Raw genomic sequence first — 26852 nt, forward strand, 5'->3', positions numbered from 1 at the left:
ACTTTTATATCTTTAGATCTAATTTATAAAAAGCTGAAAGGGAAAGTACCTATGGGCCAGCTCTCATCCCAAGAGAGGGCCTCCCTGCTTTCAAAGTCTTGGACATGCCCACCCACAGCGTGGGATGGACAGAAGTGGATGAGCCCTTCCTCCACCAAGCGAGATGTGTACCCTAGCCTCACAGGACCAGAAAAGGCAAGAGTGTAGGCCAAGACCACTCTGGTGGGCATGTTATCACAGCTTGTCAGCCTGTCCCTCCCAGGCAGGGACATCGTGGGGGGCCTGGGGCAATAGGGTTGGGGGTAGAGGAAGCCTCTGCTGTCTACACCCAATGAGGTCATTCCCACTTTCCAGTCCTTGGCCGTTGAAGTGAAAATGATGAGCTGAAAAACCACATGCAATAAACAAGAAGGAGCAGCCAACAAAATCTCTTAAAATCTCAGAAATGTTCAATAAACATTTGCAGAGCGAGAAAATAAATAACATCACGAAGGAGCCAGCAGCTCCCTTCTCCCCTCGTGTGATTCGGGTTCAGGGTGCATGTGTCTCCAGGCAAGTCACATGTCTTGAAGGCAGGCTGGTCCCAGCTCTCTGAAGGCTGCCAGCAACTGTGGGCTTCTCCCTCCCCCGGCAGGTCCCCCGCGCCCTCACTGGACCGCTCCTGCCCTTGGAGGGCCCTCCAGCTTCATTGCTTCTCTCCATCCTGGCTCCCTTCCTAGACCAGCTGCCCAGAGCCTTGGTTCCTCTCCTCTGCTCACAGGAGCCGCTTTGCCAGCCAGCCAGCCAGCCAGCCGGCCAGAGCCCCTCACCAACCATGCCACTGAGGGCCAACAGCTGGGAACCTGGGCTCATCCCCAGCTGGGTCTGGTCAGCTTGGCGGCCAACAGGAAAACCCAGGGCCTCCGGGAGCTCTAGGGGGAGGTGGCTCGATCCCAGCCCCGGCTGCCAGACGATGCCAGCCTGTCCACTTGACAGAAAAACACACGCTGGCCGCCTGCCCCGGGGTGTTTCCAGAAGAGAAATTTAATCTAATTTACATACTTCTAGGTACATCGATAACCAAAATGTGGCCACTGAAAAAAGTTAAAAGATCAATCAGCTCCCGGTCTCTAGCTGGCCCAGGATTGCAAAATAAAAAGATCCACGTTCCTTATTCTCTACACAAAACGCGTTTTTAAAAAAGTGAAAGGTCTAGGGAGCTATACATAGAAAGCAACAGTGAAAAGGAGGAGGGGAATGGGGGTGGGGGAGGAGAGTCCCATCCCCACCCCCTCCTGGGCCCCAGAGCCCCCCAAGGCTCTGGGGGGCCTTGACATGGCAGGAGGCAGCTGTCAGCTCTGAGCTCTTCCAGGCTGTTCGGAAGGCCCCTCTGGGGGGGTGGGGGGCGGCCAACAAGGATTTCCGTGGCATCATGGGCTCAGTGGGGGGCTCCCAGGCCCCAGCAGGCCCTCAGAGGGAGCGTGCCTTCCCCTGAGCAAGCACCGTGGCATGATGTGGTCGTTTGACTCAGGATCTGGGGGGCTAGGACAAATCCTGGGTCTCACGAGGTGTGTGCGTGCGTGCACGTGTGCCTGTGTGTGCGTGCATGTGTGTATGTGTGTGTCTGTGTCTGCGTGTGCGTGTGTGAGAGGATATTCACAGGGGCAAGAGGGAACCAGGGCAGGGGTCTTTGGGGTCTTTGCAAATGGCCACGGATGGCGAACATAGCCCCGCCTGGCTACCAGATGCGGGGGAGCGCTGGCCTTCCTCCCCTTGACCAGATCAGCTGCCACCACAAGAGACCTGGCCTCTGCCCCTGCTGGACCAGGTGGGCGTGGGCTGAAGGAAGATGCGCTGTGTGTGGCCCCAGAGCCCTCGGGCTGGGGGAAGGGCCACTAGCTGGCTCCTGGCGCCCCGGCTGTAGTGTGCCCGGCCCCCAAGGGGTGCCGGTTTGAGGTTTTGGCTTGCTCCTTTGGAAACGGAAAAGAAAGAGGGAGGACAGGGTGGAACAGACGGAGGAGAAAGAGAAGACAGAGGTGGCACGAGAGGGAATTTGGAATGCTTCTGTGTCAGGGCGCCTCTGCCGCCGCTGTCTGTGCCTGCGGGGCCCGGGGCTCCTCGGGTGGGGGGTCCGCTTTGGAGAAATTCATCTCCAGGATGTGCCGCTGTAAGTGCCGCACCCACTCCTCCTGGATGGAGAGGGGCCCCTGGAACTCCACGTCACAGAACCTGTGGGGGAACAGAGGGGAGGCCGAAGTGCAGCCCAGCCCACGTGCCCGGGCGTCAGGCACACCCGCCACGGCTCGCTGTGCACGGTGCAGGCCCAGGGCTTCAGGGAAGGGGCCCTTCATGGACGGCTTCCTCTACCCACCCCTGGATGATGGCAGGGTCCCCTACAGACCCGCATCATCTCTAGGCTCAGGGAGGTCTGCTGGCTCTGATGCTGGGAAAGGGCCGTCGGGCTTCCAGGGCCCCTCTGCCATCTGACTGAAACACATGAGCTGAGAGGACAGAGACCCCAGAGCAGCAGACCCTGCCCTGCCAGGCCCCAAGACAGAAGGATGGCAGCTGGGGAAAGGGGGTCAGGCACTAACTCACACCCACCCTGCTCGGGCACCCACCTCCCCAACTCCTTATGCCTGAGGTCCCATGGGAGGCCTCTCAGAACAGGGGCCCAGGACCTGAGCCTGTGATGCCATAGACTTGGGTTCGAATCTTACTTCTGACTTGGCCTATGTGGTCTGAGGCCACCTTAAGTGTCAGACCCAGTTTCCTGGCTTCTGATGGATGCCTGGACTTTGATAAAAATGAACTAAGACCTTCATTTGTCTTAATCAGACAAGCACTTGTCAAGTGCTTACCATGTGGCAGGCATAGTTCATGTGTTTCATAAATACTCAACTTTTTAAATCTCATGACAAATCTATTAGGTAGGTCTGTTGTCAACCCCGTTATATACATGGGAGCATTGAGGTTTGGAGCAGGAAGCCCTTGCCCAAGGCCACTACGCTGATTAGGTGTCAGAGCCAGTACTGGAAACCAGGTCTCGTTGGCGACAAACCTCAGGGACCCAGCCTAATGCTCTGAGGTGCCGCTCTCTGTTAAGAATCCCTTAGCCTGGGTCCAGCCATGCTCTGAGGCAGTCCTTAAAGCTACATCTCCTGACTGCCACCAACCCCTGTGCTGTTCAGAGGTTCTGGGTGACTAAGCCCCAGGTGGGTGGTCTTTCTCCCCCGCCGCCCCAGGGGGCCACGTACCTGCACTTGAGGGTGTAGATGTTGCCAACAAACTTGACCAGTGATGTCTGGGGGGGCCGGGGTACCAGGGAGGGGACCGGCCGGACCCGGGGTGGGGGTTGCCGCACCTCCTCCAGCTTCTGCTGTAGATCATTGGCCTCTTCACCCCCCCGGACCGCAGAGGCATCTGGAGGGCGGGCTTGTCGGCGCTCAAATTCTGAGGCAGGGAAAGGTACGGGGAGGGACAAGACATAAGCCAGAGGGCAAGACCCCCGGGAAGGCAGGTTCCTGCCTTCAGCAAGCATGGTGTGAAGGCTGTGGGGAACTGTAGGACAGGACAGGACAGTTGGCCACTGGATGCTGCCTGGGCCTGGGGGAGGAGTGGGGAGGGGGGAAGAGGTGGGATGGTAGCCAGATGGATGAACGGGTGAGCAACTGGGGAAGTGACTAAGGGCAGGTGCCCCTCGCCCTCAAAACCCCCTCCCACCAGCACTCACTGTTGATGTTCTGCCGCTGGTGTTCCTCAGCCTTCACAGTGCCTGGCGGGCTGGCTGCCAGAGGCCGCTCACCACTGTCAGCTGCCCGTCCAGCCTCAGGCCCTGGCTCACCCCCAGCACTGCGGCCCACCACAGCCAGGCCCCCAGGTGCCAGCCCTAGGGGCGGCCGCTTGTCACTGTCGCGGCCATGGCCAGCACTGCGGAACTTCTTGGTGAATGGGCGGCCGCCCTGGATGTAGCTGCGGTAGGCCCCCACCTTCTGGGGCCGGTGCTTGATCCACTCGCTCAGTGTCTCAATGGGTGAGCCGTTTACACACCACTCGGTCACGCCAAACTGCCGCAGGTGCGCCCGCGCGTGGCTGGCCAGGGCCTTGCGGTTTTCGAAGTAAAGGCCACACAGCTCACAGCAGGCCTCGGTGGCTGCAGGCAGAGGGGGTGCTGCTGAGCCCCAGCCCAAAGGCAACCAGAGTGCCCAGAAGGCCCTGCCCAGGTCAGGAGTCAGTCCCACCTCCCACCGGGGCCTCGCCATGGGCCCCTGCCGGGGGTCAGTGTGTGCACAGCACTGCTGGGCCCTGTGGGCCCCGGCAGGTGCCCTCCCAGGACCCTGCCACTGGCTGCTTACAGGAATGGGAAGTCTTCTCGTGGAGGGTCTTTGCCTTGAAGGGCAGTTCAGTCTGGATGTAGGTCTTGGCCTTGACCTCTGCTGGGAGGAGGCGGTCCTCCTGCAGGGGCCGCTTGGCTGCCACTGAGCCCAGGTAGCCAGTGGCTGTGGGCTTGGCACTGGTGATGGGCGCCAAGCTGAGCTCTCGAGGAACTTGGGCCGGCCCAGCTCCTGGTTTGCCTGGGCGGCCAGCCATTGGCGCCAGCGGCAGGGGGGCCTGCACAGGCCCTGGAGCAGCCGTGGGGGGCCCGTCCTCAGCCAAGGCGGGGGCCAGGTCTCCAGCGGGCGGCTCTTTCTTGATGAGGCACGGTTTGGACTTCTTCTTGAGGATCTCCCGCAGCGTGTCGATGGGCGAGCCGTTGACAGACCACTCGGTCACGCCCATCTGCCGCAGGTGGGAGCGCGCATGGCTCGACAGGCCCTTGCGGTTCTCGAAGAACTCACCGCAGAACTCACAGCGGATGTCACGTACAGGCTCTGCCCGGGACGCTGCAGGGGGTCCAGGGTGGGGGGTAAGGGGAGGAGAAGGAGGCGGCGGCTGCGGCGGGAAGCCTCCAAGCTCAAGGCTAGTGTTAACTGTCCCGTCCATACAGCCCCAGACCCAAATGACCCACTCCCTCATCCACTTCCAGGGGCCCCTGTGTACATCCAGCCCTTCTGCCTGCTCTGTCACCTCAAATCCTAGCTGGCTTCAAGATGATCCCCTGTGACATCATGAAGCAGTGAGAGCAAGCGCTTCGTTGATCCTGGGCTCAGAGGCCAGCTTGGCTGTGACCCCCTTAATGTTACGCTGGGCTACGCTGGGCAAACCACTTCCCCTCTGAGCCTCAGTTTCCTCCTTTGCACAATGCAGATAGAAACTTCCACCTTGAGGGAGCAGTTCAAAGCACATGGCACACAGCTGGTAATGAAATGCACAGAAGCACTAAGAGAGAGAGGCCTGGGCCATCCTCACCTGCTCAGTACACGACTCAGCCGACTGGAGCAGAAAGAACACGGTGACATGCACAGTATGACTACTATATACATACCAGGCACCGTGCTGGGTGCTTTATACCACTTTGGAACTATACAGAGCTTGGACCATGCTTATCTTCATTTCCAGAAAGAAGACACTTGCCCAAGGTCACATATTGCTAGACTGCTGAGCGCTTAACTTGAACCTGACTCCGAATGTCAAGCACTTAGCAACCAGGAATGTCAGAAAGACCGTTCAGATGCCCACTCAGAGTGCCTAGACTCCTGCCGGTGGAAGACATCACGAACTGACCCGTCATCTTTCTCCCCAGGAATCTGGTTGGCAGACACTACCAATCAACTAAAGATGGCCCCAGAGATAAAATCTTTTTGCCATCATCCAATGGCACAATTCTGCCTCCCCAGAGTGGATGAAAGAGCATCAAGAAGCAGCTCAGCTGGGATCTGCACAGCCAGAATGCACAGCTAACCCCTTGTCCTCCAGACCTGTGTATCCTCCCTTCTACTTCTACCGTGGGCGCTTCGGGTACCCATGAAGTGCTGGGATGAGGGTGGGGAGGGGGCCCGGGGAGACCCCTCTACCTGTTTTCACTGCCCTGCCCCGGGGTCACACTTACACAGGTTCAGGGGGGCCATGTCTTCCCGCGGTGCCGCCCAGGGACCCTCGGATGGGTGAGGCTCCCCATGAAGGGCCCCTGGCAGCATCTCCCGTTTGATCTCCACCCGCATTTGTTCAGGCTTCAGCTTCTTGGGCAGGGAGGGTGCGGCCAGGCCTGGGAACATCTTCCGGGCCGTGGGAGGAGGAGAGGCAGTAGGTGAGTGGCCCAGGGGGCTGCCTGGTGGCGGTGGCAACTTCTTGGCCAGGGGTGAGAGGTGAAGGTCTGCGGGGCTGCGGGCTTCCAGCGAGCTGCCAGGACCTCCGCTGCCCATCACCTTGGCCAGAGCTTTCGGGCTGGGCCCTGGTGGGTTAGGGGGGCCACCAGGCCGGGACTGGGTCCGTCTCTTGAGGATCTCCCGTAGTGTGTCAATGGGCGAGCCGTTGACATACCACTCGGTCACGCCCATCTGCCGCAGGTGGGAGCGCGCGTGACTCGACAGGCCCTTGCGGTTCTCGAAGAACTCACCGCAGAACTCACAGCGGATGTCTCGAGCTGGCTCTGGGCCCGAGGCTGCAGCAGGAGAAAGGAGTAATTAGCATCGTGGGCACCATCAGCATCGTCGCCTGTGGGTCTCCTGGTCGGCTGGGCATGGGCAGCAGCACGCCCACAGGCTGGGGTGGTGGTGGAGGGCAGGTGCAAGCGAGGGAACTGAGCGGGGTGGGGGCCAGACGCTCAGCAGGAGCGAGGGGAGGCTCCAGAGAGCGCATGGGCCCTCGGTCCTGGCAGAGAAGGATGGAACTAAGACTCCACGGCTCTGCGGGTCCCAACAAGGACAGGGGGCAAGAGGGCAGGAAGTAGCAGCCTAAGTGCCAAATGCCATCCAGACCAGGGGCAACCACGGGCACTTTCCACACCAAAAGGTAGCACCCCACCCTTGGCCTTCATTCTCAGGGAAGGTCACAGGCACGGAGGTCAAAGGCCAGGAGAAAAGGCCTAGCAGCCAACTGCCAGCAAGATCTCTGGGCAGAACCAGCCCACTGCCAAGGGCCCCTGTCTACTCCCTGCCCCAGCAGGAAAAGAGTAGGGAGGGGGCTGCGACCCCCCCGGGAGGGGCTCCAGGGCCCGCAGGGAGGAGGGAGCGGCTGAAGCGAGAACCTACAGAGGTTGAGAGGAGACGGCTCCACATCAGAGGCCCAGAAAATGCCGGCGGCTGCGGCGGCCGAGAGGTCCTGCTTCCCCCAGGGGCTGGCCGTACCCGCGGCCTTCAGCTTGGCCTTCTTGGCCGGCGGTGGGGGGGGGAGCAAGGAGAGGGCCGCAGAGGTGGGAGGAGGCCGCCCCAGCTGGGCCAGGGTGCCGCGCCCGGGTGGGAGGCGGATCTGGACGCCGTCCCTCCTGATGAGCCCGTGGAGCACGTCTATGGGGGATCCCTTGGCGTCCGGGTCGCTGACGCCCAGGTGGCGCAGGTGGGCGCGGGCGTGGCTGGACAGGCCCTTGCGGGTCTCAAACCAGGCACCGCACAGCTGGCAGTCCAGCTCTCTGCCCCCGTCACTATCTAAAGCTGCGGAGACAAAACACAGGGGGGGGGTTCACGGCCGCCACCTTGGCCGGCCCTGGGGGACTGAGGCAAGAAGACCTGGTGTGATTCAAGGCTGCCCAGGCCATTCGGGGTCCAAGACTTGTGCCGCAGATTTATTTTAAGAGGTTTTGGGAAACAGAAAGTCCTGTTCCCTGCCTAGCCCTTTGGCATCAAGGTGAGTGTGGAGAGCTTAAGAACATGGGGCGGAGAGGCGTGGCCAAATTCCAGTGGTACAATCTGATGCTCCCAGGCCCTCTTCCCTGGGACCCCAGCTTTGGGAGATGTATGGGTGCAAAGCAGGGGCCCCACCCAGCTGCCAAGCACCATACAGCAAAGGGCAGACCTGCTCAGGGCCTTGCTCCTGAAAGCACAGCAGACAACGGAAGCAGCTTCATCAGAACATGAGGTGCCAACTGGGGTGCCCTGTTGGGCAGGGGGCTAGACCCTGGGCTCACCCTCAGACTCAAACACAAATGTGTGGGAAGGCCTGACTTCCTAAGGGACATCATGCTAAACCTGTTCACTGCACCTGGGGTGGGGGTGGGGGTCGGGGTCGGGGTGAGGGTGGGGTCTTCCCAAACCCTACTTTGCCAAGCCCACAAGTAGCCTAGGAGGTGTGGCTCCACCTATGGGCACCGTTGAGGTGCCTTTGCACATGACAGCCAGGAAGATGTGAAGACAGGACCGACTACAGGACCACCTGCCTGCCTATAGGACCCAAGATCCCCCTCCTGGGAAGCCAGGCCCACAGGAGTTCTGGTTACTTTCACTGTCCCAACCCTCAGGCTCAGAGGAGGTCAAGAGTGTCCCTAAGTGGCAAGGGTGACCCTGATGGGCTCAGCAGCCACAGTCAGGCCTCCAGGGGGAGGAACAGCAAAGTAAAGTGGGAGGCAGATGATAATATGCTGCATGGCCAGCCCAACAGGAGACACAGTGCTCTGACCAAAATTCTGACCCAATGGACCCAGGACGTAGGAGCTGCAGTCCCCATCGTCCCCACCCTGGGCTCTGCAGCCCTCCCGGTGCCAGGACCTCCCTCAGCTCCCAGGACCCGCACTCACTGAGGTTCAGGGGCCCTTCGTCCTCAGACTGGGGCCACTGTGCCTTTGGGGAGGCTGGCCGGGGGCTCAGGGACAGCTGGGGGCTCTTGTCCTCAGGATTCTTGGGCGTAGGGGAGCCCGCCAGGGCCAGTGGTGCCTTCTTGAGGAGTGGGGAGTTGGGTGGGTGGGCCAAGCCTTTGGTGGAGAAGCCGGGTGGTGACTTGATGGCCTTGTTGACAGCAGGAGCATCCAAGGGTTTGGCCAGGGCAAGCAGGCCAGGCCGGGGAGCCCCAGCTACCACCTCCTTCGGTGAGTTGGACTTCTTAGACAGGCCTGGGGGCAACCCAAGGGGTGTGTCAGGCAGGCCCTTTTGTTTCACGAGCTCGTAGAGGAGGTCAATGGGGGCACCGCTGCTCTCCGATTCGGCCACCCCCAGCTGCCGCAGGTGGGAGCGCGCGTGGCTGGACAGGCCCTTGCGTGTCTCAAAGCAGGCACCGCAGACCTCGCAGGTGGTCAGGCTCTGGGCTGGAGGGCGAGATGAAGGCCACGAGAGCTGGCTGTGAGGCCCCTTGAGCCCCGCCCTCCCACTTCTCCCCCCCACCAAGGACCCCACTCACCCAGGCTCCCCGCAAGCCTCCCTGATCCTTAAAATGACCCTAATAAGGCAGGAATCAGCCTGTCCAGTTTGCAAATAAGGAAACTGAGTCTCAGGGAAGAGTTGTGCCCAAGGGCACACAGCAGGAGACAGAGCCCTCCGTGGTCCAGCCAATGGAACGCCTTTCAGATATCCAACATACCAGGGTGTCCTGGCAACAGGTGTTCACACAAATGCTGACCTGCCAGCCACACGGTTTCCAGAGCTGTCCCAGCCAGCCTCTGCAGCTCAACTCATGCCCCAGACACTGGGTTGGAGACCCCAGCCACAGTCCCTGCGGTGCCCTGCACCCTCTTCTGCAGAGCCCTTCCTTATCCCTGCCTGTCTCCTTCTCTGCCTCCCTGCTCCCCAACTTCAATGACTCCAAGGACAGGTGCCAGGTCTGTTCTGCTCCTCTCACATCCCTGGGGTCCGGCGCAGTGCCTGTTACCACTCAATAATGATCTGAATGTCAACACACAGATGAGAAAATACCATGCAAAAGATCACACAGCTAACCAGGGCCAAAGTCAGCAGATGAACTGGGTCTGAGTGTGAGCTCATGAAAACCATGCTCTTTCCTTGGATGTCCCTCCCTCGCCCAGTGAGGGTACAGCTCAAGGCCATGCATGCCCAGGGCAACAGAAGCTCGAGAGAAGACAGCTAGATCTCTCCTCAGTGTCTTGAAGCGAAGAGAAAGCTGTTGACCCCGCACTAACCCCCAGACCCCAGAGTTCCCTATGAGTGTGACCAGCCTGACCAGCACCCCCACCTTGCCACCTGGGCCACTCACCCTTGAGATCTGGCAGTTCCTGCTTGCTGCCATGAGGAACCTCTGCAGCCACTTTGCTGCTCAGCCGATTGGCCACCTGCTCCAAGGGCCCAGGGACAGGCAGGCTCTTCTTGGGGAGCGGGGGGGAGCCCAAGTCCATGGCCACCATTGTGTTTTCCTCAGAACCCAAGCCTGTGAGGTTAGGAAGACAGGCTCAGCCCAGGCTGGGTGCGAGCTGTCTACCCCCGTAACACTGAGAGTGGCGGCATGGAGCCTTCTTCCTCATCCTTGGCAGCTGCTCTCACCCTGGGAGGCGACTCACCCCATGAAAACAGGGGCTCCATCCATAACCCCCAGCACCAGTAAGACCCAGGGATGTCAAGGCTGCCCACTGACAGCCGGGACTAGGAGCAGCTTCCACGCACCGGCACACAGACTGGCTGGGCAACACAGTGTAAGCAGAGACTCCCGTCCTAGGAGATCTGACAACAAATCTCTCTGGGCAGAACGTGTGCGGGGGAGCATGTCAGTCTTGGGGGCAGGTAGGTGGCAGTCAGAAGGGGAATCCAGTAAGGGAAGGCCAGGGTCAGAGGCCAGAGAAGCAACACAGAGGTGAGAAGCCAAGGACAGGAAGGAGGCTCCTCCAGAGGAGGCTCCCAGGACTTGGGAATCTGCACCAGACAAGACAGCTGGGGCTGCCGAGACAACTCAGGGCTCGGAAGTAGTCTACTTATCACAAGCTGAGGCCTAAGTGGGGGAAGGTGAGAACGGGGAGCCTCCACCAGCAGGGATCTGAATACGGACAGGAAAAGTGGGAATCACAGAACTTTGTGGGAAGTTTCCGGGACGTCCGTCCGGCCAGGAAGCTTCCCTGAATGAGCGGTGTATGAGAAGACGCAGTGGAAGGTATGTTTTCGTGGTCTAGTTTTTCAGAGAAGGGGGCCCGAGTGGCCCGCTGAGCCCCAGGTTTAGCGTTCAGGGCATGGAGACAGCTCTGAGGATGAAGGAACTGTGTGTCAGATGGGGCTTTGAAGTCGTTCAGTGCCCTGAGCAGGAAGCCACGCAGGTCCCCTGCTCAGTCTGAGTCCTACGGAAGCAAGGAGAAGGCAGGCAGGGGAGGCCACCGGGGTACGGGACACCGAGGACTTTGTCAGAGTCGCCGGGTGCAGTGGGCGCGTCTGTCACATAGTGTAGGGACCGTGTCTGAAGTGACTTGGAGTGGGTTTCCGCGCCGGAGGGACCGAGACTGAGGCGAGGGGCGCTCCCGGGGCTCCAAGGGGGACAGAGGACATCTGTCAGACGGGGCGAGGGTCCCACGGAGCGGCGGCGGAGAGTGTTTCTGAAACCCGGGACTCTGCGAGCTCCGACAGGAGGCCCGGGGCCCGCGCGACCGGAGGGCCTGGGGGGGGAGGGGGAGTCCCGCAGACTGGAAGGCGGGCATCGGGGGCGGCGGCAGGGGGCGGGCGGAACGCCGACTTTGCCCTCCCCGTACCCTCCCCGGCGCGGGCTCTTACCCGGCGCGGGCGCCGGCCCGGGCCCCGGCTCCGGCTCGGCCTTGGGCCCGTCCCGCGGCGGCGGCGGCGGCGGCGGGGGCGGGGGCGGCGGCGGCGGCGCGGGGAGGGCCGCGGGGCCCGGGCTCGGGGGGCTGGGCGGGGGCGCCCCAGCGGGCGCGCGCTCCCGGGCGCCCCCCGCGCGCGGCCCCGCCGCCGCCTTGCTCTCCGCTTTTGTCACTCGGCACTGGGCGGTGGAGGCGGCCATCTTGGCTCCGGCGCACGCGGGGCGGCCGCCCCAGGCGGGAGCAGCCGAGCGCCGAGCGCCGAGCGCCGCCGCCGAGCCCGCTCCGTTCCGCCCCGCCCCTCGGGGCGCACCCAGTGTGGCCGGCCGAGCGCCGAGCGCCGCGAGCGAAACACTTGTCCCGGCCCAGCGGGCCGGCGGGGGGGGGGGGGGCGGGGGATGGGGCCGGACCCTCAGGGAGCCGCCTGCACACGGGCTCGCGGAAGCACACAAGCCGCGCTCGGCCCGGCTGCCAACTGCACCCCTGGCCTGGACGGGCTGGGACACTCTTCCCCAACCCTGGACATTCCTAAGGCTAGAATGGGAATCCTCGGGCCACAAGCATTTGCCTTAACAGCATTCAGGCTCCTGGAGCCCCGACGCCTGGAGCTAGAAACTGCGCCGGGACCCTGTTCCTTTCCCTATCCTGGAAGACTGCCCTCCGTGTCGGAGATCCTGGAAGACACCAGAGCCCAACTACGAGGATCCCACAACATCATCCTGGTATCCAAATGTCCCCGCCCCAGCCCCTCCGGCGCCGTCCCGCAATCCTACGGAACTCCCCACACGACCGCCGTCACCTCATTCCAGGCACAACCTGCTTCTCCCCGACACCAAACCGATCGCCCCCAGCTGGTCCCTGACAGCTGGGTGGGGCCAGAATCTGACCGTTGTCCCGCCCCCAACCTGGCACCCGCCCCCTACGGCTCACTTAGGTGGGAGATGCTTGTAAGAACAACTGTGCAGGGCAGGGCGGGTGCCAGGACCTAGTCTTAATCTTGGGCATCCTTCCTCAAGGCAAGACTTCCAGGATCTTCTGAATCACTCATTAACGGCCCTCCTGCTCACCAGGTGTTAACTGGAAGACTGATCAGGGCCTCCCCTCCTACGGACAAGGCTAGGGCAGTACCAGACTGAATCCTGGCACCCCAATGGCTTGGCCGGATCCATCAGCACATAACTAGGGGCTGGCATATTGGTCTTCTCCTAGGAACAAGTGGACCAAAGCTGAACCTGACTGCTGAGCACATGCTACCATCCCTGAGTGGCCTGACCCAGGCACCAAGTAAGGAGTGTGAGCCTGACATTCAGGCCTCTACCTGAGTGACAGAAAAAGAAGGCAGCAGGGCTGGAACTTACAAACTACCTCCTGTGCCTCCCAGTCAACCTCAGAGCCAGCTCCACTTCTCAGCCACCCCTGAGAAACCACAAACCTAGCCAGGTGTGTGAGCTGAATGCCTGGGGACAGCCTTCAGCAGAGGCAAGAAGCCTGAGGTCACATCCCTACAGTCTCTTTCGAAACTGTGACCTCCACCAACCACTATGCCCTTTCTGTGCCTTAGTCTTATCCAAGGAGGAGAGGGGCTTTGATAGTGCCACCCTCCACTTTGCAGACCCTCAGGTCTCCTTCGCCAGTAAGGGGGCTTACAGATGAGTCTAGTGGAGGTCAGAGTACAGATCTAGGTAGGACCCTGGAAGCTGCAGGTAGGAGAAACAGAAGGAAACTCAGCCCCAAGCAGCCCCTGGACAGTTCCCCCTGTTCAGGGACCTCCTGCATTCCCCAGAGCCCACCTATTCCTCACTGCCCAGTTCTCTGCTTCAAGATTCAGTAAGGGCTCCCACAAAGTCAGCCGTTGCAAGGCTGGGGCCTTCACCTTTCTGCCCCCTCAGTGGTGCCCATTCCCAGGCTCCTTCACCAAAATATTACTTCTGGATTTCCCAAGCCATCCTCCCCTGGAGAGACCACCGAACATGGTTCAGAAGTCTCACTCTGTTGCTTTGTGGCTGTGTGGCAAAGCAGAGGACCCACAGTCTCTCTCTCCGTAAAACCAGAACACAACAATCCTTAGCTGCACTGAATTGTTTTGAGGCGTAAATACGATGAAACTTTAGTATACACAAGCACTCAAGTTACGGGAGGGGTTATAAATGCTGCCGGACAAAGTAGGCACCAATGAAAATCTAGAATGTGGACTCTAGATCTGCAGTGTCTGAGTGAATTGCAACTAACCTTGCACTAGCCACATTTCAAGTGTTCAACAGCCATAGGCGGCCAGTGGTGGCCTATAGAACACGTATCTAGAGAACCTTTCCATCTCAGAAAGTTCTATCGGAAAGCACTGCTCTAGATAGAAGACGTTTTTAAGACCAAGAGTGGTAGAGCCTGACTTGTCTAGGGTTTCAAATCCCAGCTCTGCCACTTCTGTGTGTCCCTGGGCAAATTAATGAATTTCGTTGTGCCTCAGTTTCCTTATCTGTAAAATGGGGATTATAATAACACCAGCCTTATATCGTTGTTGTCAGGATATAAATAAGTTTGTGTTTGTAAAGTGCTTAGAACCTATCTGGTTCCTAGTAAGAGCTGAATAAGCATGCATTAAAGTCACTGTCAGGCAGGGCAGGGACTAACTGGATCCAGAAGCAGCCCTGGCCCAGCCCCTGAGTAAAAGAGAAATAACCCCTACATGGTAGGGCAGTTGTGAGGACAGTTGTCAACATACTTTGAAAAGTGACTTGAAACCCTCCCAGGAAAGCAGAGTGGCTGACCCCCTCATACCCCCCATCTCTCTGGGCCCCTGAGGAGGGTCAGGGCCCCAACCCCCTCTGCACCCTCTCCCCTTACCATCTCCGTAGGCTGGCCCAGGGTCCTCAGCCCAGGTGGGTGGAAAGGGCACTGCAAGAGGTAAGCGGGGCCGGCGGGAGGTCAGGAAGCCGCTAGGCGACCCCCCAGGCTCGCAGCCCAGGGGGCTGGGGGGCCGCTCAGCAGCCGAGGTGGCCAGCAGCTCTTGTAGAATGTTGATGGGTGACACGGTGAGCTCCCAGTTAGTGATGCCAAAGTCACGCAGGTGGGCCCGGGCATGGCTGGAGAGGCCGGCCCGCGTGTCGAAGCCAGCCCCACAGAAGTCACAGCGCATCAGGCTGAAGGTGCCTGGGTCGAAGTTAGCCACTGTGGAGGGAGAGAGGACATGGGCTGCCTGGAGGGGTGACTCTCTGGCCCCAGCCATCCCCGTTCCCAGGGGTTCTCACCCTCCACCCTCCACTCTCCACAGATCACACAGCCAGTGCCATCCCTGACCCGGGACACCTCCCTTTCCCATTCACACTCCTGCCTGTGTGAGCTCACACATCCTCCCGCAATTCCTGCTCCAAGAAGCCTTATGTGCCTGGCCTTCCAGATTTCCCCCTACTTAGCTCTCGCATCAGGGACTCCACCCTCAGAAACTTCTCTAGTTGTGGATTTGCAATCTTTTGGGTGAACGTTCGATTAAGAGCCTTCTCGTGTCTACAGTACACGCCTATTTTTGCTCACTGTCACTCCAGTGCTGTCAGTTAAATCTTTGTTGAATGAAGAAATGGCCAAATGGATGGGATCCCCTCCCCTAGGAGTCTGCTTCCCCCCCCCCCCCCCCCCCCCCCGCCCACAACAGCCCCAGGCAGAGTCAGGGACCTCCTCTCAGCTTCCCCAGCCCCTGGCTTTCCCCATCACAGCCCTGGTCACTCACCACCATAACTGCCTGGTTTTGTGGCTGTCTGCCCCCTGACCCTGACCCCCAGTGTACGCGCACACATGCACGCATGCGCACACACGCTCTCAAACACCACACCAGCACCTCCCCCAAGTGGGATCCATGTTCGCCAGCGTCAGAAGCACCCAGGGCAATCCTGTTGGAGACAGATCTCCAGAATCAGAACCCTGGTCCTGGGAATCTGCATAGCTCACAGGCTGCCCTGGGGTTTCTGAGGCCGGCCAGGGTCCCACACTCCTATTACTGGGCCGGGAACTCCAAGAGAGCAGGGACTGCTATTTCCTTCCCTGCTGTGCCCCCAAATGCCCGGAACAGAGGGGACCTCTCTCAATAAATATTCGCTGAGTGAAGACATTAGTGAAATTCCCTGCCTGGGGCTGCCTCCTCTGCCCATACTCCTTCCTCCAGCTGCTGGAAGGGCCAGGGCATCGGGGCGTCCCCACACCTCCACCGATGCAGTGGCCTTTGCCGCGGCTCCCAGTCTTCCAGAAGGGGAGGCCCTGACTTCCCCCTGCTTGGCGCTATGGGAGGACTTAGAGTGAGGGTTGCTCGGTTCAGAGCTCAGCTGCCCAGCTGCACGTCTCGCGGGCCTTGGAGGGAGGTGGGTGCCAGAGCGAAGCCGCCCTACCTTTTTTCTTCTTCTTCTGGAAGGAGAACCTGCGCTCAATGGCCTTCACCTCCTCGGCAGAGATGAAATGCCGCACATTGTAGCTGACGCCCACACGGTTCAGGTGGCCCCGGACGTGGTTGGCCAAGCCGATACCGTTGTGGAAGCGATCCGGGCAGTAGGGGCACTTCCGCTCCTCATGCTTCAGTGCCACCGCCGGGTCCCCATCCAAGAGCGCGTCCAGCCCCAGCGGGCTGCCCAATGGCGCGTCCAGGAGCAAGAAGTCCAGGGGGTGAGTGCCCCCCAGCCCCAGCTCCTCGGGCTGCAGCCGTGGGGGCACCCGGGTTGCTGCAGCCATGACCTGTGGCCCCAGCTTTGCCACCAGCACAACGGGCACCATCCCTCGGAGCTGCTGCCGCTGTGCCCGAGAGGCCTCAGCTGCCCTCAGAGCTTTTCGGAAAGTCCGCTTCAGGTCCAGGGCCAGCTGTGGGATGAGGCCAGGGGAAGCTAGGGGTGGAAAGACCCCATTTTCAGGGGAAAAGTCCATTTCCGAGGCCAGCGGTATGTCTTCCTCCTCCTCTTCGCTCCAAGGGTGCCTCCGGTCCCCCAGCTGGCCTGGGAGCCCCTGCGGGTGGACCACGCTCTTGTTTCTACCGGGATGTAAGGAGTAGGGGGCAGATGCGAGAGGTGAGGGGAAGGCTGGCCTTCCCAGGGGCCTCTGATCTGAGCCGCGCAGAAGTGGCTTTGACAGTGGGAAATCCCTCATGCCTAGCTGCTGGCAGCCTGGGCCAAAGGCCAGGCTGGGGTCATATCCAGCAGGGTTCTCCTGCCACGTGGGGGCCAAGAGCGGCTCAGCTTTGCCAAAGTAGTCCTCGGCAGCATCAGGGAAGCGGGCATATGCCTCCTGGCTGGTGCCCGGCTGGCTGGCAGGGTCCTCCTCAAAAGCCTCGGCATCCTCCTCCCAGTGGGGGTGGGCATGCGCGAGCCTCATGTGCTCCCTGAGCAGGCTCTCGCTGGGCGCGAGGAAGCCACAGAAAACGCAGCCACTGAGCCCCGAGGAGCCTCGGTAGGGTCGATAGGCGAGGGCGGTGGCATCAGGGCCCGGGCTGCCGGCCCCGCTGCCGCCCCCAAAGGGCTCCCTGGCGGGCTGGCCCGGGAGCTCACGCACGTGCAGCTTGGCATGCTGCACAAAGGCCTTGGAGGAATTGGTGCCAAAGATGCACTTGGGGCACTGCAGCCGTGCCTCCCGGCCCTCATCTCCCGGGACCTGCTTCAGTTTCTGGATCTCTTCAATGATCTTCTCCCGGGAGGCCTGGTGCAGCTGGCGGTGCTGCTCCAGGGCACTGGGGTCCGCAAAGGCCCAGCCACACTCTCCACAGGCCAGCGGGGCCAAGTCGGCGGGGGGCTCCTGGCCCGGGGCTCGGCGGTGCTGGCTCATGTGCTCCAGAAGGTGCTCCTTCTGCTTAAAGTAGATGCTGCACTCGATGCACGGGAACACGGCCGGCTCCTCGTCCTCGTCCTCATCTGGGCTGGCCACCCCCTTGGCCACCTCCTCCAGCAGCTCGCACAGGTAGGGCCCCGTCCGGACCGGGGCCAGCAGCGGCTGGAGCCGCTCCACGGACGCCTCCGAGTTCACTGTCCAGGTCTGTGTGGCCACCTCCGAGGCCGACCTGGGCAGGCCCCAGTCGGATGGCTGGGCCAGCCCTTCAAGGTCTGCCAGGTGCTCCCTAGTGTCCACCACCGTCACATCCAGTGACTTAGCACTATCTTCTACTGGCACGAGCACCGTCCTGAAGGAGGTGAGGGGCAGGGGCTGGGGTGGCAGGTCCCGGTGCAGCCCTGCATCCTGGGGTGGGGCCTGCTCATCTGTGTCCCGGAGCCAGTCGAACCTGGGGTGGCCCCGGGAGGCCTTCTCCAAGAGCTTCGGTTCACCCTGATGGTGCAAGAACCTTCTAGAGCCCTCGAGCTCAATGTGGGGTTTCATGGTTCTCACAATGACCGAGTCCTCGAACCTCTGCTCAGATGTGAGGCCCTCCCTGGCTTCCTGGACCAGGGGGTGCTCCCAGGTCCCCTGGCCATCAGGGGGGCCAGGGAAGTGGCCCAGGAGGTGGGGTGGTGGGGAGCCCGGCTGGAAGTCCAGGCTGCCTCCATCCCAGCAACTGCAAGGAAGTGCCAATTGGGACAGGTTAGCCATGGGACTCAGTCTCCCTTCCTTGGGCAGGGGAGGGGATCCTCGTAGGCTCTGAGACAAGCCCCAGAGACCCAGCCCAAGGGCAACCTCAGAGGGGCCGGGAACATGGAGGTGAGGGTGGGGAGGTATGGGGAGTGCGGGTGGCGCATCCAGAGCTGTTAGACCAGAAAACACATCCAGCTCCCAGGCTGCACCTGTCTATATAGCCCAGCCCCATTGCATGGTGGGAGAGCGTACAGGGTCTATCAGGGGTCACACCAGGGTCACAAGGCATGTCCTCAAGTCTGGTGGCACAGTCAACTCTCATCTGTCCCCCAGGAGGGCCCAAGGCTCTGATCTGTGCCCCCAAACTGGGGTGATTTAGTTCATCTAGTCTCACCTCTCCAGCAAATTTGGTGCAACTCTGTGGCGTAAACAACTCAAGGGAATGCACTTTTCCCCTGCAGCTCCCTTCCAGGAAGGGTGGAGTCAGGAATGGTGGAAGGATCCTGCTCAGCCTCTAGCCCCAAGGACCCTGGCCTTCTTTGGGGGAAGGGGGAAGGCGAAGCAACCTCACCGGGCCTCAGTTTTCCAATCCTACAAATGGGGACGAGTCCCAAAAACCAGGAGCCTCTGTGTCCTTATGCAGCACCTAAGGAGCTTTCTCGTATCCATAATCAAAGGAAAGTTTACATGAGGTATGTGCTCATTTAAATAATCACAGCTGTGGGGCGCCTGGGTGGCTTGGTTGGTTAAGCACCCGACTTTGGCTCAGGTCACAATCTTGCGGTTGGTGGGTTCGAGCCCCGTGTCAGACTCTGTGCTGACAGCTCAGAGCCTGGAGCCTGCTTCGGATTCTGTTTCTCCCTCTCTCTCTGCCCCTCCCCCACTCACGCTCCATCTCTCTCTGTCTCTCAAAAATGAATAAATGTTAAAAAAAAAATTTGTTGTAAACAATCACAGCTACGATCCTTCAAATGGGGGCCTTGACCCCGTGAAGTGTAAGGAGAGGAGGACACAGCTCAGTGCTGGGGGGAATGCTTCGCTTCACTAGATGCCTGGCTCCTGGTGAGCCCGCAGTCAACATGGGTTCTTCTTATCACTGTCCCTGATAAATCTCCCTTCGTTTTCAGGACCCTGACTCCAAGAGGGGCTATCGATCGTGTCTACCAAACAGGTGAACACATGGCTCCACCAAGAGGCTGAGCGGAAAGCAGGGGGTCACCTCTCTCAGCCCCATCGGTGACATGTGATACTACCAGGACCATCCCCCCAGGGCCATGGCAAAGATTCAGTGGGGTAAACCTGTGCCAAAGCTATCATTTAACCCGGTACAAATATTATTTGCATATTAGCACCCACCAAGACTTAATACAGGGTCCCTGCTGTCACCACTGCTGTCACTTCCTGCTCCTGTCCCACCTCCCTTGGGTCCTCAAGGCCAGCTTGTGAGATGCATCTTAGGGACTCTATTTTGCAGATGGGGAAACTGAGGCTTAGAGAGGCCTGGCATCAGGCTAAGGGCCACCTGGCAGAGACAGGACTCCAAGGGTCTAACCTTCAGGCTCCTGTCCCTCTGGCCCTGCTCCTGGCAGGGATAATGAGAGTTGACTGTCTGTGTTCATCCCAGTCTTCCCCACCCCCTGCACACGCCCAGGGGCTTGTCTGCCGGGAGCCACCTCCTCCTTCCTGGCCTCCTGATTCCCTCCTTTCCCCTTCTCACTCCCCAGGGGGCTTCTTTTGGGCCTAGGCACATCCTGCTTGCCCCCCTGCCCTCCCTGACGTCAGGGCCAGCGTGGCACTCACCAGCTGCTGATCCGATGGGTGGCGGAGGTGGCACGGGGGAGGGCTTCGCTGAGGCCGGGATGGGGCTGCCCGTCTGCAACAGAGAGGGGAGACCCTGAGGGGCTGGGGTCCCCCTGGCCGGGGTCCTTCACAACACCCCAGCTCCGGGAGCCCTGCCGGGCACCTCGGAAGGGCCTAGCCGGCTCCCCACCCCTCTCCCCTGAGAGGCCTTTGGCCTCTGCACTCCTGAGCCTTGAAAGGGGTTTCTTTGGAAGAGTCTCTTGGGGGACCCATGGGGTATCCTGCCTTTAACCCTCCTCTCTTTGCCCCCACCCAGCAACCAGGGTGATTTTTAAAAATCACACCCTGGTTAAAACTCACCTGACCTCTCATCATACCTATAATAAAAGCCAGATTCCCAACCACTACCTGCAAAGCCCTGAGAGGTCGGACCTCCACAGCAGGTCTCTCCAGCCTCAGCTCCCTGTCTTTGACCTTCACTCACTCTGTCCTGGCTCCTCTTGATGCTTCAAGCTCACCCAACCCTTTCTGGCCCCAGGGCCTTTGCATTGGCTATTTTTTCTGTCTGGAGAGTCCTTCCCTGGCCACTGACCAAAGTGAGCCCCTATGACTTTCTCTCTTGTCTCCTGTTTCATTTCTGTCTTCGAACTCTCTGAAATTGCCTTGTTCCACTATGGATGACTGCTTTCCCCGAGTCCCTGCAAACAGGTAAGCTCCCCCTGAGGGCAGGGACTTTTTCAGCCTCCTTCACTGCCGCATCCCAGGGCCTGGCACACAGCAAGTGTGCAACCAATAGTCGCCAGTTGATGAGTGAGGAGCCCTAAGCCCGAGCTGCAAAGGGCCTATCCCTGCCTCCCAGGCCCCCTTCCAGGCCTCAGTCCTAGAATCAAATCCCCTCCTGGGACCCCTTACACAGATAGAGCCAACTCTCCATTATCCGCCTGTGGAGCCAACGCCTGGAGCGACCACAGGAATCCTGGCCTGTGCCTCCTCTGCCCGCCGCACTCGCCTGACATGGGTGAACGTGCCAGTTGGGGTGCAGGCCAATTGCCTGGGCCAAGGTTAACACACGGGGGGAACTTGTGCCCCGTCCAGAGCCTGACAGATGCAATTGCTGGATTAACTTCAATTGGAGGATGGTCCAGGGCTAGCTCTTTGTCTGATCCCCCACGGTTCAATTTGCCCAGGAAATTGAGAGCTGACAGGAGCCAAAGAATTAAAAGTGCCATCAGGGATGATGTGGGGAATCAGAAAGTTGTGGTCACTGGCTGAGGGTCTTTCTGCTGAGCCTGAGAGAAGGGCTGTCACTGTCACATGGCCTCTGGAAGGGGAGGGTGGTGATGGGGGTACGTAAATTTGCATTTCTAGAGCAGTTTCTCAACTTCAGCACTATCCGCGTGTAGGGTCGGATGATTCTCTGTGTGGTGTAGGACACTGAGCGGCATCCCTGGCCTCTCCCCCCTGGGTGCCAGGAGCACCACCCACCCGCCCCCCCCGGCCCCCAGCCCCTGGCCCTACCATCGTGACAACCAAAAATGTCTACAGACATTGCAAAAGGCCCCTTGCAGGCAGAACCGCCCCCCATTTGAGGACCCCTAGAGTAGACGGATGGGGAGCAGGGCCAGACCAGGGGTACACTTGACTGCAGGGGCCAGTGTCAGGGCGGAAGGATGAGGTGCATGTTGAAGGTGTGAGGGTTGGGAAAGCAAGGCCTGGACCAGCCAAGGGACAGAGATCTCAAAAAATGGGGTCTCTTGAGAACACAGGAGTCATAAATGTGAGCTACTCAGGGGAGGGCAAGCAATTCAGTGGCACCAAGCCCCCGCACAGCCTAGAGGTGCAGGTCTGAGGGTGCGGGCATCCTGCTTCTGAGATTCTGGGACCCCAGCTCTGGAGATTCTGGGCGTCCCAGATTCGTTGATTCTGTGATTGGCGTTGTCTAAGGATTCCATGAGCCAGGGGGCTGTGTTGGCCTCTTTGAGCAGCTCCAGCGAGGCTCCTATTTTTAGTGGCAGCATTTTGGAGGAAGCAGGCCAAGCAGGGCCCCGTGTCCAAGACACCTGGGGGCTGGGGGGCTTGCCCAGAGGCCTCCATGGCCAGAGGGGATCCAGAAGTCCCTACAGGTCTGACGAGGTGCCCAGATGCAGCCCTTGGCAGTGGCCATGCCAAGGGGCCCTCATGGACTCCTGCTATCTTGGGGGTCCCCAAGAGGGTTTGAAAATGAGAGAAGGAAAATGAGAAGGGTGTCCACTTGCAGCTTGAACCCCAAGCCAGGCAGCTTGGCAGAGTGACCATGAATCTAGACTTTGGAGGCAGACAGATCCAAGTTCAAGGCCCAGTGGTGACTGAAGGGCACACCTTTCCCACCTGTTTCCTCCTCTGTATAAAGGGAACAGCTACCACCCATCTCACAGGGCCAGCGACGGAGGCCAAGGAGATCACACAGTACATGCTCCATCCGGAGAGGCGGCGGTGGGAGGAAGGAAGGGCTGTGAGGGTGCCTGGGACGGGGGTCGGGGTTGGCTTGGAGGTATCCCAGGTTGGAAGCTGGAGGCTGGACCCAGAGCTCACTCCATGCTCTGATTTCCTCCCCAGCCTGGGTCCCCACGCAAGGGCAGAAATAGTATGTCGTTCATTCCCTGGCCCCCGGTCCCAATGCCAGGCACGCACCAGACTCCCATCAATCCTTGTGGACCATCTCAGCCCCCTAAGCCTTGGCTGCACCCAGGAGCCGAGGAGAGAGAGGCCAAACATCAGGCGGGGGCTGCAAGGAGGCTGTGGGGGCTCCAAGTCAATAGGCATAATGGAGGACAGAGAAGGCAGTGGACGCATCCGTGTGCAGACAGAGAAGTTTGGAAGTAGCCACTCCAGGGGTACCCTTGGGGGGCTCCAAGGGCAGGGGCAGGGTGAGGGAAGGCCCAGGCTTCAGGGTGGAACAGCAACCCCAGAGGCTGTTCCTATTTATAGACATCACAAGACTCCTAGGGCAGGTGCCCAAGCCAGGAAGGGGGGTCGAGCAGGCTGAGAGGACAGCAGGGGAGGCGCTGCATCCCAAGCCCAGGCCCTCATCTAACCTCCAGGCTGTGACCCCCCCCCCCAACCAAGTCAAGCCACCCCTGCCCCAAGCCCCCATCCACTCAAGGACATCATTTAGGGTGGGCCTGGCCCCCTTTGGCAGCCACATCCCCCTCCTCTCCAGGCACATGCACTCTGGAGCCTGGCTGATTCCCTGGAGGGAGGGAGGACGCACCTACCTACTTACCTTCCCCCTCTCTCGCCAGACCTGGGGCTTCTGCCAGATAGAGAACTGACCAGTTCCTCAGAAGCAGAGAGGATTCTGGGACCCCAGACCCTGTTTCCCTGGAGCTCTCATAAAATCAAGGTCTCAGGCCTGCCCTGGCCAGTTACATGCCGTGGAACATGGCTCTCCTTCTGTCTGGGCCTTGGTTATGAGTGATCTAGAGGAGGGGATTGCTAATGTTCCCTGAGCACTGATACTCTGCCCTCAGTCTCACCCTGTCCCCTGCTGTGTAACACCTTCAGTAGCTACCCATTACTTCCATGCCATTGCATATGTGGAGCCTGATGCCTAGATGGCCCCTGCCTGTCTGTTCCTCATCCAGGACTCCTGGATGGCCCCCAGGCTGGGCCTCACCCACTGTAGCCACAGCGACTATGTCATAACACCTGGTAGCTGGTTTGTCTCCCAGCCAGATGGCAGGGTTCATGAGTGTGAGGGTGCTATATGTGTGTGGCCCCAAGAAGGTGCTCAGTAAATATCTGAATATCATGAGTATTGCTAAGGGTGAGCTGGGGGCAGGTCCAGGAAGACCAGGGCTGTCAAGCCAGGTTACCACCAGCTGTGGGATCATGGGCAACTAATTTAACCCTTCAGGGTCTAAGACTCCCCATCTCGAACATGGGATGATAATAATTGAGGCTACCCCAAGGAATCTTTTAAGAATGACATGAGATGATCACATAAAGGGCTTGGGATGTAGGAAACTCCTAATGAGGTACCCGGAGGTTCCTGGAAACCAAGGCCTGTAGGGAAGGCCAAGGAGATGAAGGGAGACATCTGGTGCATCAGCCTGCACTGCCCCCACCACTCTGCTGCTCCTGCCTGGTCCTTGAACACACCAGGCTCCGCCTCACCACAGGACCTTTGCGCCTGCTGTTTCCCCCACCTGGCTTGCCCTTCCCACCATTCTTTCAATGCTCCATTCAAATTCCACCCACTCAGGGAGGTTTCCCAGGTCCTCCGGGCATGATCCTAGCACTCTATGTAAAACTTTTACGGCACCTGTTACTACCTGCCCTCACGTTATTTATATAGTTGCTTATTGCCTGTCTCTCCTACTAGGATGTCAGGCCTCTTGTAGGAAGGGAGTTTTGCCTCTTTTGTTCATGGCTGTATCCCCAGCACCTAGAAAACATCCTGACACCATAGTAGTTGCTGAGTATTTAATGAATGAATAACAAATCTGGAGGTGGGGACAGTATGAGACCCCCTTCTGCTGGGTAAACTGAGGCACAAAGGGGTAGCTGGTGTCTCTGACTAGCCAGTCTCTCCCCGGCCACTAGAGGGCACAAGCTGTTTTAACCTGTGGCTCAGGAGCAGGACTCACCCACAGTGTAGCAAGAGGGAGCTGGAACAGACTGATGGGACTGGGGTACACCTGGGGAACAAGTGGACTCTCAGGTCAGGATGCTCAGGGTGCTAAGCTGTGCACCTGTATCCAATTAACGAGCTCAGAAGAGGGAACCAGGCCGACCCGAGTTCAAGCCCCAGCTCCTTGCCACCCCCTGTGGGGGGAGGGCATTCATCGGGTCTGTTTTCACAACCATAAAATGGGAAAATAAGCAGAGCACAAAGAGAAGGCTCCGGACCCAAGCAGAATCAGAATCCCATCCCAACCCCTGCTGGGCTGGGTGACCTAGCCCTCTCTGAACCTCAGGGACCAGGCTGGATGCTCCCCCAGGGCCGCAGGGCCCACTCTCTTACCAGAAATGCCACTTCTGCCATCCAGAATGTCTCGGGGTCCCTCCTTGGTGACAGGCAGGTAATGGGTGGACCGGAAGATGCCACCTTCCCCCTCAGCAGCCTCGGCCCCACCTTCGATGTCTTCCCTCGGTGCTGGGCCGGGCAGTCTCTCGGGGCCACGAGGACGATCTGGGGCGGCCAGGCCGCCTGCCAGGGGCCCATCCATGGATGCTGTCTGCCTGGCTCCACTCAATTGCTGGTCTGGCTCAGCAAGGCATTGTAAGTCTGGGGGCAGAGAGACAGGTGCTCAGGAGAGGTGGGAAAGGGATGCTGCCTTAGTTTCTCCTACCTCGAAGTTCCAGTCCTCACCCTTGCTACTCAGTGCCTCAGTTTCCCTCCCAGCCCAAGAGAGCTAAGTAAATGGTGCTGAGGCCCTGTCCATATGCATTGTAACCCGGATGGCCCCTATCTTCCGTATGACTCAGTCTCCCCACGGGGAACTCCTCTTTACACAGCTCCTGCACTGTGCTGCCTCAGTTTACCCCATTTTTTACACATGCAAATTCATGGACCTTGTTTTCTTCCAGCATTCAACCTATCACTTCTCCCAGACGCCTCCTCTCACTCATGCTCTACTGCACTTTCCCCAATTGTGCCCTCACTTCCATGTACAAGCAGATCCTCTGTCCCTGCTTTAGCATGGATCCCAGCCACTTCTACACCCCGATCCTATACATTATCTCAAGTGCCCCCATCATTACCTCTGCACTTTTCCACACTCTGACCCCTATCCTCGAAGGACCTTAGGGTTCTCCAGCATTAACCCTTCACCCTCACCCACAGCCTTAAGTGACCCCAGCATTAACCCCTTCTCTTCTCCCCAACACTCCCTCATGCATACCCAGCCTGGGCTTCTTCATCCCACCCTCCCAAGATTTCTCTAGTCTGCGGACAAAAACGACGGATGGGGCTCCTGGTCCAGAAATGAGGACCCTGGGGAGGCCGAGTGTGTGAGGGGGTGGGTGCTGTCCTCTCCACCTATAAATACCTTCAAGGTAACGGCGGAAAGTGAAGGGCAGGAATGAGGCGCCCTCCCCAGGGAGATGGTGGGGAGGCCGGGCCCAGGCAACCGGGGCGGGGCCCGGGCTCCAGGCCTGGCTGCAGGCGCTGCCCTCGGGGGCCTGGGGGCTCCCAGGGGGCCAGTCCGTGGCCTGGCAGTCGTGGCGGGGGTCCCTGCCCAGGCCCAGAGGAAGCACCTGCGGGTGCCCACCGGGTGGGCACTGCCCGCGGGGAACAGGCGGGACCGCAACTTCGGAGCACTTTGGCAGCGTGGGAAGGGGCCTCCCGCCTGGACACCCCCCGGGGGTCGCAGGGGTGGGGGCGGCGCCGCGCCAGCGCACCCCTCGTTGGGTCAGGGTCCGGGAGACGCTCCCTCCGCCCGTGCACTTCGGGGCGGGAGACCCCGTGGGACGCGCCGAGGTGGGGGGGGGGACACCTGCCCCAAGACCCCCGCTCCTCCCCCCCACCGGAACGGCCCCGCCCCCGACCAGGCCCCGCCCCTGCAGGCCCCGCCCCCGCCCCCCGCCCCGGGGGGTCCCGCCTGTCCCGGCCCGGCCCTGGCCTCCCCCTCCCCGCTCCGGCTCCGCCCCGCCCGCGGGCTCCCCAGGCCGGGCCGGGCCTCACCGGGGAGGCGGCGCCGCCGGTCAGGCGCCGGGGTTCGAAGCTTCCCTCCTCGGTGCGGCCGTCGCTGCCGCTACCGCCGCTGCCGCTCCCGGTGCCGGTGCCGCGGCCTCCGCAGCCGCCGCCGCCTCCACCGCTCGGGGGACATTGTCCCTTTAAATCGCTCCCCCCGCCGCCCCGCCCCCCCGGCGCGCCGCCGTGACCTCAGCGCGACAGCCCCGCCGCGCCGCCATGATGGGGAGGTCCAGGCCCCCCCCTTCCCCCCCCCCCCGTGCCGCCCGGGGTGGGGGGGCGGTCAGCGGGCGCGCCGCCATATTGGGAGTGGCCAGGCGG

General features: G+C 60.3%; 1 protein-coding gene across 9 annotated transcripts; it reads right to left on the reverse strand.

Annotated features, from left to right (window-relative positions):
* Window positions 1–412: 412 nt before the first annotated feature.
* Window positions 413–26680, reverse strand: WIZ (WIZ zinc finger). 9 transcript variants are annotated; one of them, XM_053897048.1, is made up of 13 exons: window positions 26523–26680; window positions 24861–25124; window positions 19856–19928; window positions 15901–18038; window positions 14369–14692; window positions 9994–10164; window positions 8588–9091; window positions 7110–7508; window positions 5969–6520; window positions 4335–4862; window positions 3713–4132; window positions 3237–3432; window positions 413–2208 (listed from the first exon to the last, which is right to left on the reverse strand). In XM_053897048.1, exons 2-13 carry the CDS (start codon window positions 25063–25065, stop codon window positions 2049–2051), a joined length of 5670 nt encoding a protein of 1889 aa, XP_053753023.1. In that variant the 5' UTR covers window positions 25066–25124; window positions 26523–26680; the 3' UTR covers window positions 413–2048. The 9 variants fall into 9 exon arrangements, with proteins under 9 accessions (XP_053753023.1, XP_019271685.2, XP_053753024.1 ...); XM_019416140.2 differs by lacking the exon at window positions 26523–26680 and adding an exon at window positions 25888–26028; XM_053897049.1 differs by lacking the exon at window positions 9994–10164.
* Between the last annotated feature and the right edge of the window lie 172 nt (window positions 26681–26852).

Source organism: Panthera pardus, unplaced genomic scaffold (genome assembly GCF_024362965.1).
Source record: "Panthera pardus isolate Hobbes unplaced genomic scaffold, ASM2436296v1 HiC_scaffold_8, whole genome shotgun sequence".
NCBI lineage: Eukaryota > Metazoa > Chordata > Mammalia > Carnivora > Felidae > Panthera > Panthera pardus.